This window comes from Colobus angolensis, unplaced genomic scaffold (assembly GCF_000951035.1).
Source record: "Colobus angolensis palliatus isolate OR3802 unplaced genomic scaffold, Cang.pa_1.0 Scaffold1, whole genome shotgun sequence".
NCBI lineage: Eukaryota > Metazoa > Chordata > Mammalia > Primates > Cercopithecidae > Colobus > Colobus angolensis.
Genome location: NW_012110918.1, coordinates 1427163 through 1446473, shown reverse-complemented (window position 1 = coordinate 1446473; position 19311 = coordinate 1427163). Strand labels below are relative to the sequence as shown.

Genomic DNA, 19311 nt, shown 5'->3' with positions numbered 1-19311 from the left:
ATCTCCTAACCTCGTGATCTGCCCGCCTCAGCCTCCCAAAGTGCTGGGATTACAGGCATGAGCCCCCGCATCTGGCCCTTGTTATTGATTTTTAATTTCATACCATTGTGATTGAAAAAACACGTTATATTATTTAAATCCTCTTAAATTTGTTAAGACTTGTTTTGTAGCCTAACATATTATCTGTTCTGCAGAATGTTTAATGTGTTCTTGAGACGTAAGTGTATTCTGTTGCTGTTGGATGGAATGCTGAGCATATGTCTTTTAGGTACCTTTGCTCTAAAGTGTCATTTAACTCTGTTGTTTCCTTATTGATGTTCTATGTGGATGATCTGTCTACTGCTGAGAGTGTAGTATTGAAGTTCTCTCCTGTTATTGTATTACAGTCTATCTCTTCCTTCATATCTATGAATATTTGCTTTATATATTTAGGTGCCATTATATTGGGTGCATATATATTTAGAATTGTTATATCCTCTTGATGAGTAGAGTGCTTTATCAGTATATTATGACCTTCTGTTTCTCATTTTACAGTTTTGACTTAAATTGTATGATATGGTTTGGCTCTGTGTCCACACCCAAATATCACCTCAAATTGTAATCCCCATAATCCCCACAAAGGAAGGGTGGGACCAGGTGGAGATAATTGGATCATAGGGGTGGTTTCCCCCATGCAGTTCTCTTGATAGTGGGTGAGTCTCATGAGATCTGATGGTTTATAAGCGTCTGGCATTTCCCTTGCTTACACGCACTCTGTCCTGTTGCCCTGTGAAGGAGGTGCCTTGCTTCCCCTTTGCCGTCTACCATGATTGTAAATTTCCTGAGGCCTCTGAAGCCATGCTGAACTGTGAGTCAATTAAATGTCTTTCCTTTATAAACTGCCCAGTCTCAGGTATTTCTTGATAGCAGTGTGAGAACGGACTAATATACTCTATTTTATCTAATTTAAATATATCTCCCCTTGCTCTCTTTTCATTTCTATTTGCACACAATATCTTTTCTATTCCTTTACTTTTAGTCTATTTGTGTCCATAAGCATGACATGAGTCACTTGTAGGAAACATATAGTTGAGTTTGATTTTTTTTACCCAGTTACTTTAAGTCTTTTGATTGGAGAATTTAGTTCATTTATATTCAGAGTCATTATTGATAGGTAAGGACTCAGTACTTTCATTTTGTAATTTATTTTCTGATTGTTTTGTAGATTCTTTTTTTTTTTTTCTCACTTGCTATCTTTCTTTGCAGTTTGATGATTTTCTGTAGCGATATGCTTTGAATCCTTTCTTTTAATGTTTTGTGTAACTACTATAGCTTTTTAGTTTGTGGTTACCATGAGACTACATAAAACATCTTCTACTTACAACATGCTACTTCAAGATGATAAATTACTGCATATAAAAACTGTAAACTTTTATCCTCCCTTAATTTTATGTTTTTGAGTTCACAATTTACAGCTTTTTATAATTTGTATCCTTTAATAATTATTTTTTTGAGACAGAGTCTTGGTCTGTCACCCAGGCCATAGTGCAGTGGTGTAATCTCAGCTCACTGCAACCTCCACTTCCTAGGTTCAAGCAGTTCTCATGCCTCAGCCTCCCGAGTAGCTGGGACTACAGGCACGCACAACTGTGCCCAGATAATTTTTGTATTTTTAGTAGAGACAGTATCTTACTATGTTTCCCAGTGTGGTCTTCAACTCCTGAGCTCAAGTGATCTGGCCACCTCAGTGTCCCAAAGTGCTGAGATTACAGACATGAGCCACCACACCTGGCCTCCCTTGACAATTTATTGTAGTTATAGTTGCTTTTTAAAGTTTTGTTTTTTAACCATCATACTAGAGATAAAATTGCTTTACACACCATATTTATAGCACTAAAGTATTCTGAATATAACTATGTATTATTTATACCATTGAGTTTTTTACTTTCATATGTTTTTGTTATTAACATATGAAAGTGACTGTTTCTCAGCTTAAATAACTCCTTTTTGTAATTCCTGTAAGACGAGGCTCATGGTGATGACCTCCCTTATTTTGAGGGGAAGATGGAGGTGAGGGAAGATTTTACTTCTCTCTTATTTCTGAAGGATAACTTTGCCAGGTAAAGTATTCTTGATTGGGAGCTTTTTTTCCTTCAGTACTTTGAATATGTATCTTCCCACTGTCTCCTGGCATGCAGGGTTTCTGCTGAGAAATCTACTGATAGCCATGTTGTAACTCGCTTGTACGTGATATATATCTTACCTCTTTTGGTTTTCAGAATTCTTTGTTTTTGATTTTTGATAATTGCTTATGATGTGTTTTGGTGAACTCTCTTTGGGTTGAATTCGATTGTAACCTCTGAATTTTCTGTACCTTGATATTGACATCTTTCTCCAGATTTGGGAAGCTTTCAGGCATTATTTTCTTAAGTATGCTTTTTTGGGGGGCATTTTTCTCTCTCTTCTCCTTTGGATCTCCTATTATATGAAAGTTAGGTCTCTTGATGGTGTCCCACAATTTTCATAAGCCTTCTTTATTCTTTTTACTTTTTGCTCCTGTGACTCGATAAATTTAAATGTCCTGTCTTTGAACTACTGTTTCTTCTATTTGTTTGAGCCTGATGTTCAAGCTTTTAATAAAATTTTTCAGTTTAGTTATTGCATTCTTTTTCTCTAGGATTTCTGTTTTTAAAAGTAGTGTCCATTCCTTTGTCAAACTAATTCTTTTGTCTCTATATTGTTTTTCAAGTTTTACTTTTCTATCCATATTTTCTTATAATTCTGTTGATATGGTTTAGATCTGTGTCCCAAACCAAATTTCATTTCAAATTGTAATTCCCAGTGGAGTTGGGGCCTAGTGGGAGGTGATTGAATCATGGGGGTGGGTTCTCATGAATGATTTAGCATCATTCCCTTGGTGCTGTTCTGTGATAGTGAGGGTGTTCTCACTATCACTATCTAGTGGTTGTTAAAAGTGTGGAGCACCTTTGCCCTCACTCTGTCTCTCTTGCTCCTGCTCTAGCCATGTGATGTACCTGTTCCCCCTTTGCCTTCTGCCATGATTATAAGTTTCCTGAGGCCTCTCTAGAAACTGAGCAGATGGTAGCATCATGCTTCCTGTACAGCCTATTGAACTGTGAGCCAATTAAACCTCTTTTTCTTTATAAATTATCCACTCTCAAGGCTTTATAGTAATGCAAGAACAAACTAATACATCCGTGATCTTCTTAGAAGGATTATTCTGAATTGTCAGTCATTTTGTAGACCTTCATATTTTTAGGGATCATTGTTGGAGGTTTCTCTCTTAGTTTCTTTTTGTGGTGTTTATTTCCTTGATTTTTTTGTAATTGTTGTGTCCTCACCTTGGTGTCTGTGCGTTTGATGAATTGGCTTCCTCTTTTGGCCTTTGCAGATGTCCTTTGGTGGGGATGGACACTTTCAATATTTAGTCTAGCCTAAGATTCTGGATGGACCAGCTGATAGTGACCATGAGCAAGCAGATTTTGCTATTGGGTTCTTTAATTACAACGGGCTGCTGCCTGTTTTATGAAGTCAAGTGTTGCTTCTGGTTGTGCTTCACGGTCCAGTGAGACCATTGGCTAGGCTGCACAATCAAGCACAGCTGCTGGCTGGGCTCTGTGATAACCTCTGATTAGGCAGGGTTGCAGTCTGGGTTCCCTGGCATGGTGGTACTCATGTTTGAAATCTGTAGTTGGATGGGGCTGAAGGTTGGACTCCAATGCTGGCAAGGTCTCTGGGGTTGCTGCTCCGCCAGCCACTCAGATGGGCAAAGCCAGATGCTGTGCCCACAGTTGTGTGTAGTTTTGGGCTTGCCTCCCTGCCTGCACCTCAGGCTGGGCTCCAATGCTGGACAGGGGCAATCACTGCTACGATTGGATTGGACTACATGCTCTGCTCTGCAGATATGCAGGGATCTGGGCTTGCCTCTCAGCCTGGGGAAGTATGCCAAGCTCTGAGGCTGGGTGGCAGATCTGGCTAGGGACTTGAGCTTGGCAGATCTCTCAACCGTGCTTCCTGCTCAGTGATGCTATTTGTTGGTCTCTCTGATTGGGTGCCTCCACTGGCCGGAATGCAGAGGTTGCTGTGAGCTCCATTTTCTCTTCTTTGTTTCTAGCTGATCTCAGATGTTCTAGCCCTGCTAATACTCCCAAGGCAAGGCAGAAGTGGGCCTCCTGCCAAGCATCTTGGAATGCTGGGAAAGCTGGATGTTCACCTCCAGATCTCTTTCCCACTGTAGAAACCATGGGCCTGGGGGAATCCTCTCTGTGTGGCACTATGGTGGTTTGTGGGAGGGACGATACAGTCAACGTGAAACCATTTCTATTTTTTTTGTAATGTGACTTTTGTCAGTTCTGTGATCCAAGAGCATGTCTCAGACTCACTCCCAAGTTCTGGAATATTCACAAAGGTTTTCTTGTCTGTGAATGGTTGCTAGTTGGATTTCTATGAGATAGACTGGAGCTGGGGAACTTTTATTCCACCATCTTGCTGATGTCCCTCCTCCTCATCCTTAAGAATTTAATACATCTTTACTTCGCATACCATGGCAGCTATTTAGTAAATATGCAAAAGAAAGACTTGTCATATATTTGTGGGTTCATTATCTGGATTACTAAACAAAGCTTACACATTTGAAACATTTCCATTTTATAGAGAAATGCACAATGTGCTAGGAGAATAAAGATGTTAAGTCCTAGAGCATATAGAGAAGGAAGGCATTTATTCAATTAGTGGGATTAAAGAACACCTTAGAGAGGAAGGGAAACTTGAGTCAACCTTGAAAAGACTGACTGGATGAAAAAAAAAAATAAAAGGACCTACGGATAGTATGATGGGCAAAAGGCCCTAGAGTCAAGAACAGCCATGGCTTGCTTGGAAAATGTCAAGGGTATTGGAGTCTGGATTGCTGAGGACAGATTAAGGAGCCTCCCACTTGAGGTCCAATATGAAAAGCATTGAAGGAGAGAGAGCCTTGAAACTAAAGTCTTGAGTTAGAAACAAAAAACCAAAGTGTGCTTGACTGTGCTTCCTTTAATCATTCCTTAAATTTATTCTTGACCACAATACTAATTACCTATGAATCAGTAATCCTAGAACTCTAATTGAATTTTACACCGGTGACTTAATATTTTCGGGATTGCAGTCCTTGGTATTTACAAAGAAATAGTTGGGTGCTAAATATCGTGCCATAATCTAGAGGGTATTCAAACTTCAGTATAAGAACCGTAAGCTGGAATGTGCTGTTAGACGCAGTAGTGGGTGGTAATATGCATTTTGTTCTCATGCAGGGAAACTGGTTGCCTTTCACTGAACATCTTTGTTCCTAGAACCTTAAAGTCTAATCATGTCTGAATAAATGCATTGAAATGTTTTTTTTCAAATATATTGTGGAAAACTGTGAAAGAAGCATTTTTCATAGTTCATTTCCTCCAATATTCATGTCTTAACTAATCTTAGTGCTTACCAAAAGGTAACCTGAAAGAAGGCATTGTGTACAAGTTGAACAAAGTAGAAGTAGTTCCACATACCAGTGAAGCAGAATAATAAGTAATATAAAGTAGCCAGTGGTAGAATGGTTGCCGCGTTAACTGGTAATTGCCTCAGACAAAAAATATTGTCTTAAGTTATACCCAAATGTGCAGGGGTTTAAAGACAAATAAAATACTGCATTGCTTTGAATAAAAGACATCATTTTCATGTTGTTGACATAGAGAGCTTTTTCATGACTGTGAGAACACAAAGTGATAGAAAAAGTTGGATCCAGCATGCTTTTATTTATTTTGTGTGTGTTTTAAAGAATTTGGAACTAAATGTTGAAAACTGTAAATTCAGCAAGTCTTGAACCAAGTTGGGTGCACTGTGCAATCTTTGTTTTCATTTGATTAGTATTTATTGATTCCCTGTATATGTCAGGCACTGTGATAAATGGTTGATACTATTTCACTGATGACAGTGGACATGGGGTGATGTTGCACTGCGGGAGAGAGACATTACAAACAGCCCTCATGAAGATGTAGATTATATAGTGAATCTGAAGGTGATATATCCTGTGGAACAAAAGGGTAGCAAAGCAGGGAAAGGGAAACTAGGTGGACTTAGGGGCTGCGGAATTGCAATGTTCAATTTAAAATTGAGTGGTCTGGGAGGTCTCGGTACAAAGGTGATGCTAAACAAAGCCTCAATACTTTGAGAAAGTGCTGTATGACTATCAGGCAGAACCTCCTGTCCCCAAGGTGAGAGCACTTCTGACACATTATAGGCCTGGGCAGCAGGTAGGTGGACTGTGGTGGTGGTGGTGGGGGGATAGAGCAGTAAAGATGAGCTGTGAGAGGTCACTGGGATTGGATTAAGTGAGGCCTCTTGGGTGTGGTGGAATCTTTGACTTTTCCTTTTTCCATTTTCTTTTTTAATAACAGCTTTGTTGAGATAAAATTCACATACCAACAATTCACTCATATGTGTACGATTCAGTGGTTTTTAAAATTGTATTCAGGATGTTATGTAACCATCATCACGGTCAATTTTAGAAAATGTTCATCTTCCCCAAAAGAAACACCATGTCCTTTAGCAGTTACCCTCTCAGATCACCATCTCACCCTAGGCAACCACTAATCTGTTTTCTGTTTCTATGCATTTGCCGATTCTGAAATTTAATATAAATTGAATCCTACAGTATGTGGTCTGTTGTGACACTTAGCTTAATGCTGTCAAGGCTCATCCATGTTATAACATGTGTTAATTTTTTTTCTATTTTTAATTAATTTTTGTTTTGAGACAGGATCTTATTCTTTTTCCCAGGCTGGAATGCAGTGGGGCAGGCATGGCTCACTGCAGCTACAACCTCTGGGGCTTAAGCAATCCTGCTGCCTTAGCCTCTCGAATAGCTGAGGCTATTGGCGTGTGCCACCATGCTCGGCTGATTTGTTTCTTTTTTGTAGAGACACAGTCTCACTATGTTGCCTACACTGGTCTCGGACTCCTAGGCTCAAGCAGTCCTCCTGCCTCAGCCTCCCAAAGTACATGTATTAATCCTCCTTTCCTTTTTATGTTTGAATAATATTCTACTCTAAGAGTATACCACATTTTGTTTATTTATTTATCAACTGATGGATATTTGGCTGGTTACCTTGGAGTGAAACTACTGGGACACATGGTAACTCTATTTAACGTTTCGAGGAACTGTCAGACAGACTGTCTTCCAGCATGTCTATACCATTTTAGATTCCCAGCAGCAGTGTTGAAGGTTCTGACTTCTCTACATCTTCACCAATACTTGTTACTATTTGTCTTTTTTTATTATTGCTATTCTTTGGGGCATGAAGTGATATGTCATTCTTGTTTTAATTTGTAGTTGCTTAAAGACAGTGATGTTGAACATCTTTTCATATGCTTTCTTGCCTTTTGTATATCTTTTTGGAGAAATATCTATTCAGGCTCTTTGCCCATTTTAAAATTGAGTTTAATTATCCATTTATTATTGGGCTATAAGAGTTATTTATATATTCAAGATATAAGTCTCCTATCAGAGATATGATTTGGAAATATTTTATCTCATTCAGCACATACCAAGGGCTTAATTAAATTATGTTGAATAAATATTAGAACATCCTAAATTATATTTTCACTACATTATTGTTGTAATTTTAGAATTTAGCCAATTATATACCAATTTAATTTCCCTCCTTAAATAATTAAAATGTATTAAGATAAATTGATAAATGTCTCATTATTTTAATACCTTTAAATTTATCATTATTATTGGTGAGGTGTTTAAAATCTGCCGTTTAAACAAATGGACAGATTACAAAAACATGGAACATATTTTTTTGTTTAAAAAATTAATATTTGATTTTTAAATTTTATAGATGGAAAAAGTGGAGGCAGATCTAACTAGATCCAAATCTCTTCGTGAGAAACAATCAAAGGAGTTTTTATGGCAACTGGAGGACATCAGACAGCGGTATGAACAACAGGTTGGTCTTTCATTTTGATGCTGCCATTAAATTTTTAAAATACATATATAATTTCTCTTTTAAAAATTGCTATCACAAAATATTTGCATAATGAAAATATGACTAAGAGCTGTTATTACCAATATATTTAAAATAATGTTTGTTTCAATAAAATCTGTAAACAGAATTTTAACACTCCACTGAAGTTTATTCTGACAGTTTTATCTGAATGTTTGATTGAAACATCGATTGTAATTGATGAGACTGGGTAATTTATAAGAAAAGAGGTTTGATTGGCTCACAGTTGTGCAGGTGGTACAGAAAGCATAGTGGCCTCTGTTTTTGGAGAGGCCTCAGGAAGCTGCCAATCAAGGCAGAAGGAAGCAGAAGCAGGCACCTTACATGGCAAAAGCAGGAGCCAGCGAGTGAACCAGCGAGACAGAGAGAGAAGCGAGGAGGTGCCGTACACTTTTAAATGACCAGATCACTCGTGAACTCAGAGTGAGAGCTCACTTATCACCAAGGGGATGGCCCAAGCCATTCGTGAGGGATCCGCTCCCATGATTCAAACACCTCCCACCCCATGATCCACCACCTCCAACACTGGGGATTACATTTCAACATGAGATCTGGGTGGGAACAAGTATCCTAATAATCTCAGTAATTCTTCTGTCCTGTCAGAGCACTAGTTAAACCTCCATTAATTTGAGAAATACGGTTGAGTACTTACTATGTGCCAGGTGCTGTCCCTGGTATGAGGGAGAACAGCAACAGAGAGCATGCCTCCTCTCTCATGGAGTTTGCTTTTTGGTAACTACTCAGTCTACAAATTAAAAAGTGAAATAATTTTGAAGAGTGAGTTATATTATTATTATTATTATTATTTTTGATATGGAGTCTCACTCTCTCACCCAGGCTGGAGTGCAGGGGCGCCATCTTGGCTTGCTGCAACTGCTACCTCCTGGGTTCAAGCGATTCTCCTGCCTCAGCCTCCCGAGTAGCTGGGATTACAGACACACGCCACCACGCCTGCCTAATTTTTATAATTTTAGTAGAGACGGAGTTTTACCATGTTGGCCAGGCTAGTCTTGAACTCCTGATTTCAGGTGATCTGCCCACCTCGGCCTGCCAAAATGCTGGGATTACAGGTGTGAGCCACCACACCCGGCCTGAAGAGTGACTTATGTAGAAGAAAAAATGGTACCTTTATAGCCTTTGCCAGGTGGAGGGTGGGAAGGGGATTACCAGCCTTGAATAACTGATCAGGGAAACCCTGATATTTGTGCTGAGTTCTAAAAACTAGCACAGCTGTTTTTAGAACAGGAAGGAGCCAGCCATGAGCTCTGGAGAAATAGTATTCCAGTCTGAGGGAACAGCACATTCAAAGATCCTGAGAAGAGAGCAAGCTGGAAGTGATCAAGGAAGATAACTGATGATGAAGACCAAGTTAGCCAGACTATGGGGAGAAAGGTTCCTGCTGTGGGAGATGAAGGGGAAGAGGGAGGTTAGGACCAGGATGTGTAAGGAGTTGAGATTTTGTCCTCAGTGCTCTGCCTCTTACTTAGTAATACAAAGTTTTATTTTCTTCTTTTAAAAATATATTTCTGCTTATTCCCAGAATACTTAAAATTACTATTAATTTTTAGCTTGGTTTTGCTTTGGTAAACATGATCCTAAACCTCAATGGCTTAGAACAAAAAAGGCTTATTTCATACTCATGTCATGTGTCCTTTGAGGACTGACTGCAGCTCTGACCCATGTCATGCCATCTTGAGTCCAGTTTTTAGAATGAACTATCTGGAACATTGCTATGGGAAATGGAAAAGGAAATATTTTGAGCATCTGCTGGCTTCTAACATTGACCCAGAAGTAAGTTTACTCACATTTTATTGGCCAAAGCAAACATGGCCTCCCTGGTGTAATCCTCCGCCTGGAAGGAGCATCGCAGAGAAGACCATCAAATGGGGTTAGCATAAAACAGTTTACCATGCTGACTACAATTGCAAACTTAGAAAATATAAAAATGTAGAAAATGCTGGAACTGGGTTTTAAAGGTACATTCTTTATCAAGCAGCACAGGTGTTATGACACAGGACCAATAAAAAAGGAAATGTAGTCTTGGCAGACAAAATATTCATCATTGAACAATATGTACATAGACACAATAATTAGATGACATTTATTGTTTTCAGCTTTAAAAACTAGCTTAGGGTTACAGAACAGGGCATAGATGTTACCAGCTGTATTAGTCTGTTCCCACATGGCTAATAAAGACATACCCGAGACTGGGTAATTTATAAAGGAAAGAGGTTTAATGGACTCACAGTTCCACATGGCTGAGGAGGCCTCACAATCATGGCAGAAGGCAAAGGAGAAGCAAAGTTACCTTTTATATGGTGGCAGGCAAGAGAGCTTGTGCAGGGGAGCTCCCATTTATAAAACCATCAGATCTTGTGAGACTTACTTACTAACACGAGAACAGTATGGGGGAAACTGCCCCCATGATTTAATTATCTCCACCTGGTCTCGCCCTTCACACATGGGGATTATTATAATTCAAGGTGAGATTTGGGTTGGGGCACAGCCAAACCATATCACCAGCCTTGCTATTGTAACAGTAAAGGTTAAGATGGTATAGGTATGGAAGTGGAAGAAAGGGATGGAGGGCCTGGGAGGGGAAGGGTGAGAGCACTGAGGTATTATCATGAAGTGTGGATTTGAGCAGCTGCCCATGTAATGAAACAAAACATGGAGGTTTTAGTATATTCCTCATTACAGGGTTGACCACTGGAGGAACTGAAAGGAATGGAGTAACTAGTAAAATGGTGACAAGAGTGGGAGAGAGGAGCGAGGGAGTGCAAATGAGCTAAATCCCCATTTGTCCTAGTAGAAAACCTATAAGGAGTGTCTAGCTTTGGTAAATTAAGAGAGAGCTATGTAGCATATTGTGTAGAGGTAGGGAAGTAATCACCAGAGAAAGGAGCACAGGCATGTTTTAAAAGAGTTGCCACCAGTACAGGAGTGGGATGGGGCAAGGACCTGTTACTTTTTATTAGAAGATGATGTTTACCATTTTATTTTTAAAAATCATGTGTGCACATATACAGACACATATGCACATATGAATATGTATACTTTACATTTACATATTCATATATAGGATATATATGTTCTGTTCCAAAAAAACTAATTCATATAGATTTTAATCCCAAAATTTTATTTCTTAGAACCTATCCTATAGAAATTTTTATACATGTGCAAAAAGATGCACGTTCATACATGTCTTGGGAGGATTATTTGTAATATTGAAAAAAGTTGTAAATAAAATGAATGATTAAATAAAGTATGCTGGCCAGGCGTGGTGGCTCACACCTGTAATCCCAGCACTTTGGGAGGCCGAGGCAGGCAGATCACAAGGTCAGGAGATCGAGACCATCCTGGCTAACACAGCGAAACCCCGTCTCTACTAAAAATGCAAAAAATTAGCCAGGCTTGGTGGCACGTGCCTCTAGTCCCAGCTACTCGGGAGGCTGAGGCAGGAGAATGGCGTGAACCCAGGAGGCGTAGTCTGCAGTGAGCCGAAGTGGCACTACTGCACTCCAGCCTGGATTTGACAGAGCGAGACTCTGTCTCAAAAATAAATAAATAAATAAATAAATAATGCTAAATATCTACTGTGGAATACAATATACTTATTAAAAAGATTGATATAAATCTGAAGGTGCCAACATATGCAGATTTCTAAGACATGTTGGTGAGGGGAATAAAGCACTTCTTAGAACACTTTGTATATTATGATCCCATTGATGTAAAATTAAAACATATGTGTCTCAAAGTTAGATACGTAAATTCAGTGAAAAAATTCTGTAAGATTATACATGACTATGGAGTTGGCCTGGAATTATGGGTTAGGGTTATGATGAATTGAGACTTTCATTGTATGCTCTAAATAACCTTTTTTACTTCAAATTTCATAATGAGCATATGTTATACATTACTTGGATAAGTAAAACATTAAAATTATGAATGCTAAGAAACAATACAATGGAATAAATATTTTGGAGCATTTATATTATATTCTTTTTTTTTTCTTAGAGATGGGGTCTTGCTGTCTCTCCCAGGCAGGAGTGCAGTGGTGCGATTATGGCTCACTGCAACCTTTAACTCCTGGGCTGGAGCAATCCTCTTACCTTAGCCTCCCAAAGTGCTGGGATTACAGGCATGAGCCACTGTGCCTGGTCTGTATTGTATTCTATAGCATTTTAAGTGGGTAATAAATTTGGATTAATGAAATAGAAAATAAATTCAAACAATTTATATGCAATGTAAAAAATAACCAATAAATGAAAAGCCTAAAAAAGAAGAAAAGATAGAAGATAGAGCTGACACATTATTTTCAACAGTGCCAAAGTATGGATAACTTGAGACTTTCTAACTGCAAAAGCCAGTGCAATGGAGTTATTCTATCAGATTTAAAAAAAAATGCTTTTATATAAAAATGAAGTAGTTAATTTCCGATTAATATGTGATGGCAACTGAAAGTCATTCTAACACATGCCAAATTAAAAATATGTATTTCTTCTGAAATACACTTTTATCTAAAGAGCCATGGAGGATGTTTTCCACAACTTTAGTAATGGGAGGAAGTTGCTTGGAAACTGGTTTTAAAAACTAGGTTTAGAACACTATGTGAAGAATCGGAGGCTGGAATTGGGGAGTAAGGGGTGGTAAGAGGGAGGGAAACAGAGGTAATTATTAATCAAATGTAAATAAAAATATTAAGGAAGGGCAATGAATGTTACTTTTTATTATGCTATAGTTACAAAGTATAATTGAGGTATTTTTGGATTAAAAACAATATTAGAAGCACTAAGAAAAATAAGAAAAATGTCAGTTCCTCTACGTAAACTGATGAAGGAACAGGGGAGAAGGGAAAACCAAAGTTAAAGCTCTTTATGTAACACAAATGCTAATCAGAGGTTATTATACTACAGGGTGAGTATAAGATGTAACAGAATTCTCTGTGGGAGTTTTAAAATTATATTCCCATTTTGATGATAATCACATGGGTCACAAATTTATAACCAAGTGTGGCCAAATGATGTCAGCACTTGATTTGCATTTACGTTGTAGTTGTTTTGGCACACCACTGACTGAAAGTCAGACACAATAAGAAAAAACATGAAGGAAAGTTTAAATGCATTTGACTAAATAAAAAGTATTTTGAGTTAAAAAAGTAATTGAAGAAATAATTGAAGCAGATATCTTAGGCAAAGAGTAACTCTCCTTATAAAATTAATAAATGTATAATATATAAAGATAATTAGCAGATAAATATAGTAGTTAGCACAAATCATAAGAAAATCATTAATGTCCCAATAAGTGACCTGGCAAAGGAAAGAAAGAGATAAGAAATGAATCAAGTGCATAGCTGTGTAGAAACATCTTTAGCCTTGGTGTTAATAAAAATGCAAATTAGAATTAACCATGATGTGCCATCTAAAGTCGGTAAAAGTTTAGTGAAATTGGTACTTTTATACATGCTAGTGGCATTATAGGCTTTTTGGAAAGGATTCTGGCAGTTTCTATCAAGAGTCATGAAAAGTGCTTACACCCTCTGACCCAATTATCCTTAACCTCAAAAATCAGACAGAAATATAAAAACAGTGTTGTTAATTATTGTTTAGAGAATGAAATCATGTTGAATTCTTTTTTTGTATACCCCCTATTATCCACATTGTGACAGTTTCACTCTTTTAATGTAAAAAATACATATAAATTTGTCTGGAAGCATGTTAAACTTCAAAGGCTTTTCTCAGAATGATAGATTTTAAAACCTATCAAATTTTTGTCTTTGTGTTTTCTTGATCAAAAATAATACTAACACAGTAAGGGATACTGATGAATTCTTTAAAGAACTGATACTATTAATGGAAGCCATATACCACTGCATCAATTTTTCTTTTTTTTTTTTCATGAAAAAGAGATGATACAAATGTAGTATATAAGAGGAATATAAAAAACACACACAAGCGTACCTCAGGTGAGTGCAGATTTCATCTGTTTTTATTCTTTCTATATCTAGAGGCCTATACATTAGAATCAATGCTGAGAACGAAGATCCCAGGTGGTAGTTCACTAAGGAAAGATGAAGGCAGGAGTATGAACTAGTACATTTTAGGAGAATATTTAGTGATGTGACAATATACAAACATTTTTAGTTAGCTTTTTTTTTTTCAGCAGAATATTTTATTATCTGTAACGGTATTTCCCCTGACCACTCCACAAATTGTTCGGATTTTTTCCTGTGGAAGTTTATCATGACAAACGATAGACATACAGTAGTGAGCTCTACAAGCCAGCATGAGTACACTAAGAATGAAGCCGATTAAACTAAGCTCATTTCCTTCTTTGAACAGGGTAGCCAGGCTGGTAGATAAGGAAATAGGAGTAGATGTAATATATCTGGCTTTCATGGAGCCATCTGACGGTGTCTGCATGAAGGCAGTTTGGGGAAATACGGTTCGAATATTGGTACCTTTATGTGGTTAAGTGATAGTTCAAAGGGCCATCTCTGAATGATTAGTGTCAACCTGAAGTGAGATTTCTATGTCTCTCAGTCAGTCGAGGATGATAAGGGATTAAAAAAAAAAAAAAGTTTAAAATTTCCCAATGCTTAGAGTTCTGAGGAATAGTTAATATGCAGGATAAAAAAAAAATGAGTTTTCTGCAGCTTTAAACAGGCTGGAATTAAGAAGATTACATTTATTGGGGTTGAATATAAAATGCCATGCTTTGGTTTAGAAAATCAGTTGCAAAAGAAGGAAGACAGAGAGCCACAGAGATAAGGGGAGTGTGGTGCCTGGGACACAGGGGACAAGAGAGCCAGCAGATACGGTCCCAGGTATTGTTTATGTTTCAGCTCACATAAGGAATAGGTCGATTTTGGTCACCACATTTTAAGCAGGCCACTGACAAACTTGAACATGTTCACAGAAGAGTTTTCAGAATATAGAAAGGTCTGGAACTATGTCAGAGGGAATATTTAAAGGGAGGATTGCATATCTCTGTAAATTTAAGGTCTGAATTTCAGGGAGCATTGGGCTTGGTCTGTGTGATAAAAATCCTAAAAACCCACGGTTATTAGGATCTACCCTGGACCAGGCACTACTCTGCATTACACATATTCAGCCACTCTCCATCTTCACAGTTTATATATATGTGTGTGTGTATATATATATATACATATATAATTTTTTAGACAGAGTCCCGCTCTGTCACCCAGGCTGGAGTGCCAGTGGTGCAATCTTGGCTCACTGCAACCTCTGCCACCCAGGTTCAAGCGATTCTCCTGCCTCAGCCTCCCAAGTAGCTGGGATTACAGGTGTGTGCTTCCTCTCCTGGCTAATTTTTGTATTTTTAGTAGAGACGGGGTTTCGCCATGTTGGCCAGGCTGGTCTCAAACTCCTGATGTCAGGTGATCTGCCCGCCTCTGCCTCCCAAAGTGCTGGGATTACAGGCGTGAGCCACCGCACCTAACCCACAGAAATCTTGTGAGGTAGCTACCACTGTTTATTGTTTTCATCTTCTAGTTGTAGAAACTGAAGTATCCATTTAAGGAAGTGGCCCAGGGTCCCACACAGTTCATAGAGCCCTGCTCTTGACCCCACTCTAAATGCACTCCCACGGAGTTCCAGGGGGCAGAAATTGAACCCATATATAGATGGTACCGTGAGGAATATTTTGTATTGTTTCAAGGTAGTTCTTTTCTGAAGAACTCTTCCTTCAAATGTGCAACAGTTTTTCTTGTGAGAAAGTAAATTTCCAGTGTGAGTGGGTTGCGGTGTATTTTTGGAGTGTTATGGAGGGGTACTGTGCCTTCCGGGGGCTGTCCTACTGCAGTGGTCTCTTCCAGAACCAAGATTCTGGGACTTTCTGTTCATCTGCCTGATTAGTTCCCAGCCCCTCTTGACAGACCGACTTCTCTCATTCCACCGCTGACTCATTCACTTAGGTACCTGTCTGGCTGGATTTCCCCGTGTCAGGACTCTTGCCTACTTTCTCAGTTGCCATTCAAATGGAAATGTGAACATTTTTCTATTGTTTTGTTTTTTTCTCTAAAAGGTAAAATTGTAAGTGTTATGATGATAGCATTTCACATCAGGAGGGGATTTAGGTGCCGAGCATCTGGGTGTTCCCTTCTCCAACTCAGGTAAGGTGATCCCGGGGGAAGTGTGGGCAAGTGCTAGGGGTTCCTGAGGCTGCGTACATGCTTCTTGGAGTGTTGCATTCACTCAGTTAGATTGTGGGAAAGCAACGTAGTTTTACTATTGAGGTAACATTCCTATTAAAACAAACATAGACTTTCCTGTTTTGTAAAATGCAAAGTTCTCATGAATTTTTAAGACAAAATAGGACATTTCAAAGAAACTTCCAGCTTGCAGAGGCTGCTTCAGGCTGTGCCCTCACATCCCCCAGGGGGGTCCTATTCATTTTCACTGCTGCTAAGAGTACTTTGGTGGAAAAGTTTTAAAAGCATTTATCCGGTCTAATCCTCACATTTTATAATGAGGGAACTGACTGACATTCAGAGGAAATGAATGGACTTGTGCCTTCTGGGCCTCAGTTTCCTTCTCCAGTTTTAATTTTTGAGCCCCTGTCTTACAGAAAGCATCGTGCCAGGAACTGTAATGAAGTGAAAACAGCAAAGTAGTATTTTAAAGTATCTTAGCCAAAATCCAGGCATAAAGTGTGCAGATGTGGAAAGAAAAACATCAAACACATGGGCTAAATGCTCACACAAATATCCTGTAAAGCCCAAGCTTTCATCAAGATTTCCTGTTTCTTTCCTGTATAACCCATTGGAACAAAAAGACAATTCTAATTGTCTTTTCACAAACCTCATTCAAGTTGGAAACAAACAACCAAGCAGGCATGCTAGGACTTCCTGGACTATAGAGATTTCTTTGGCAACTCCATGATATCATTCTTTAATCTTGTATTTTATATCTTTGCTTTCCACTACAAAGCCTTGAAGGAGAAATGTAGTTCAGCAGATAAACAAGTGGCCAGCTTCTCCAGAAAGAATAAGTGCTTATTGTCAATGATTACAGAAATAAAACCGAACAAAACAAAACAAAAAACCACTGAAGGGCCAACTTCTTACAAGCCGCCATTATTTAAAACTTAAAATATTTTGGTAGCAAAGATAGTAGCAAAGACAAAACAAATTATGCAAGATAAGCAAGTAGGAAATTTTAAGTGAAGGTCAGTTGGGATATTTAAAAAGCAGATAGCACGTGATTCCCAATCCTTGTCCTTTGTAAATATTCTAGTGGTTAATTAGCTAGGTGGTATAACCTTCAAGCTTAGGCTTTTTAAATTTTTATTTATTTATTTAGTTTTGAGACAAAGTCTTGCTCTGTCACCCAGGCTGGAGTGCAGTGGCGCAATCTTGGCTCACTGCAACCTCCGTTTCCCAGGTTCAATCAGTTCTCCTGCTTCAGTCTCCCAAGTAGCTGGGACTACAGGCGCCCGCCACCACACCCGGCTAATTTTTTTTTTTTGTATTTTAGCAGAGATGGGGTTTCACTGTGTTGCCCAGACTGGTCTTGAGCTCCTGAGCTCAGGCAATCCGCCCGCCTTGGCCTCTCAAAGTGCTAGGATTACAGGAGTGAGCCACCGCGCCCGGCCAGGCTTCTTTTAAATGAAACTATTTAGTCTACACTGGAAAAGGAGACGGTGGAAAAGAAGAGAGGGAGGAAAGAAGGAAGATACTCACTAGCATGTGTTCCCAGGAAGGCAGAGATACTGGGCAGGACCCGCATTACGCAGGGAGCTGCTAGCCTCTGATGATGGCTGGGTCTCTCTCCTCTGCCTGGTGAGAAAAGAAGGGAAGGCCAGGTGTGTAGAAGTTTGTGGATCTGCAAAAGGCAGATGAAGACTTTCTTATTACTGAGGTTTTTCTTTGTCACATAGGCGGCAAGATCATTTGCTGAGACTGGAGGAATTACATGGACAGGAGAGCAAATAAAAGTGGGAATTGTTTGAAATTATTTGGGTGATAGCAAGACTGATCCGAGTAGAAAGACTTCGTAAACTTTCTCTTCGGTATTGAGGTTCCAGATGAGGTTAATGACCGTGGATTTGTGGGGCTCCCTAAAATCCCTTCAAAATGGATTTCCATATGACTTATCGATTTCTAGATATATATGATCTATTGTATGTCCAGTCTGCTGCTCTTACTCTTTGTTTTATTCTTGCTCACCTTATCATACTCTTTTTGAAAGTCTTTTTTTGCTTGACGTTCCTCTTCCAATTCATAATAAATAATTTTTGAACCCCAACTACATATCAGCCCCTGTGGTGTCCTCAGTGGTGATCGAGACAAATGCAATCCTTGATCTAATGATGCTTCTTTTCAAATTACTTATTTGAATAAGCACCAAATTCAGGGAAAGCAGCTACACTACAAGTCACAGATTGGTCCTGCAGGAAATGGCAAAGTACCAGATTCCTAGCCATTAGGCTGCTAGACTCAGAGGCCCAGGCAGTGATGCAACAGAGCCTGGGCCCCTGTGTCCAGGTTCAGTAGTCGGAGCCTAGAGTCATAGAATGGGCGCTGATATTTAGTGAAAGACATTTGAAGAGCCTTCTCTTCCTCCTTTTTTTTCTTTTGACCTGAAGCTGTTCTCATCTAGGTTAAAACAAGTGGCACCTTTAGCTAGAGTGAATATTAAAAGAGCAAAGATGGGCTGGGTGCAGTGGCTCATGCCTGTATTTCCAGTAACTCAGGAGGCCCAGGAGGGAGGATTGCTTGGAGCCAGGAGTGAGAGACCAGCCTGGGCAATGTATTGAGGCCCCCATCTCTATTAAAAAAAAAAAACATAGACTGGTATGGTGACTTGCGCCTGTGTTCCAAGCTATTTTAGAGGCTAAGGTTCCAGAGTTGTTTGAGCCTGGGAGTTCAATGTTACAGTGAGCTTTGATAGCACCACTGCACTCCATCCAGCCTGGGTGACAGAGCAAGACCCCATTCAAAAAAAAAAGTTTTCCTGGATAGTTATATGGACTAACTTATTATTTAAGTACATTTAAAATATAAAGTAGTACCTTCTTTAAGTACATTTAAAATATAAAGTAGAACTAATGCCTTCTCAATCATTCATTATTTAACACATGTTTATTGAGTGACTACTTTGTGCTAAACACTCTTCCAAGTGCTTAGGATGTAACAGTGAACAAAATATAGAGTCTTTACCCTTATGATGGAGAAAAACACTACCACTACCCGCTATCACTACCAACCACCACTACTACCACACACACACACACACACACACACACACACACACACACA

General features: G+C 38.9%; 1 protein-coding gene across 2 annotated transcripts in view; it reads left to right on the top strand.

The window, feature by feature from the left end:
• CEP112 (centrosomal protein 112kDa) overlaps positions 1–19311 on the top strand; it is a 567477-nt gene that overhangs the window by 254709 nt on the left and 293457 nt on the right. For both annotated transcript variants that reach the window (XM_011944093.1, XM_011944768.1), the window contains one exon: positions 7866–7973. In XM_011944093.1, the coding sequence (XP_011799483.1) occupies positions 7866–7973 (108 nt within the window). The remainder of the gene's footprint in view (positions 1–7865; positions 7974–19311) is intronic.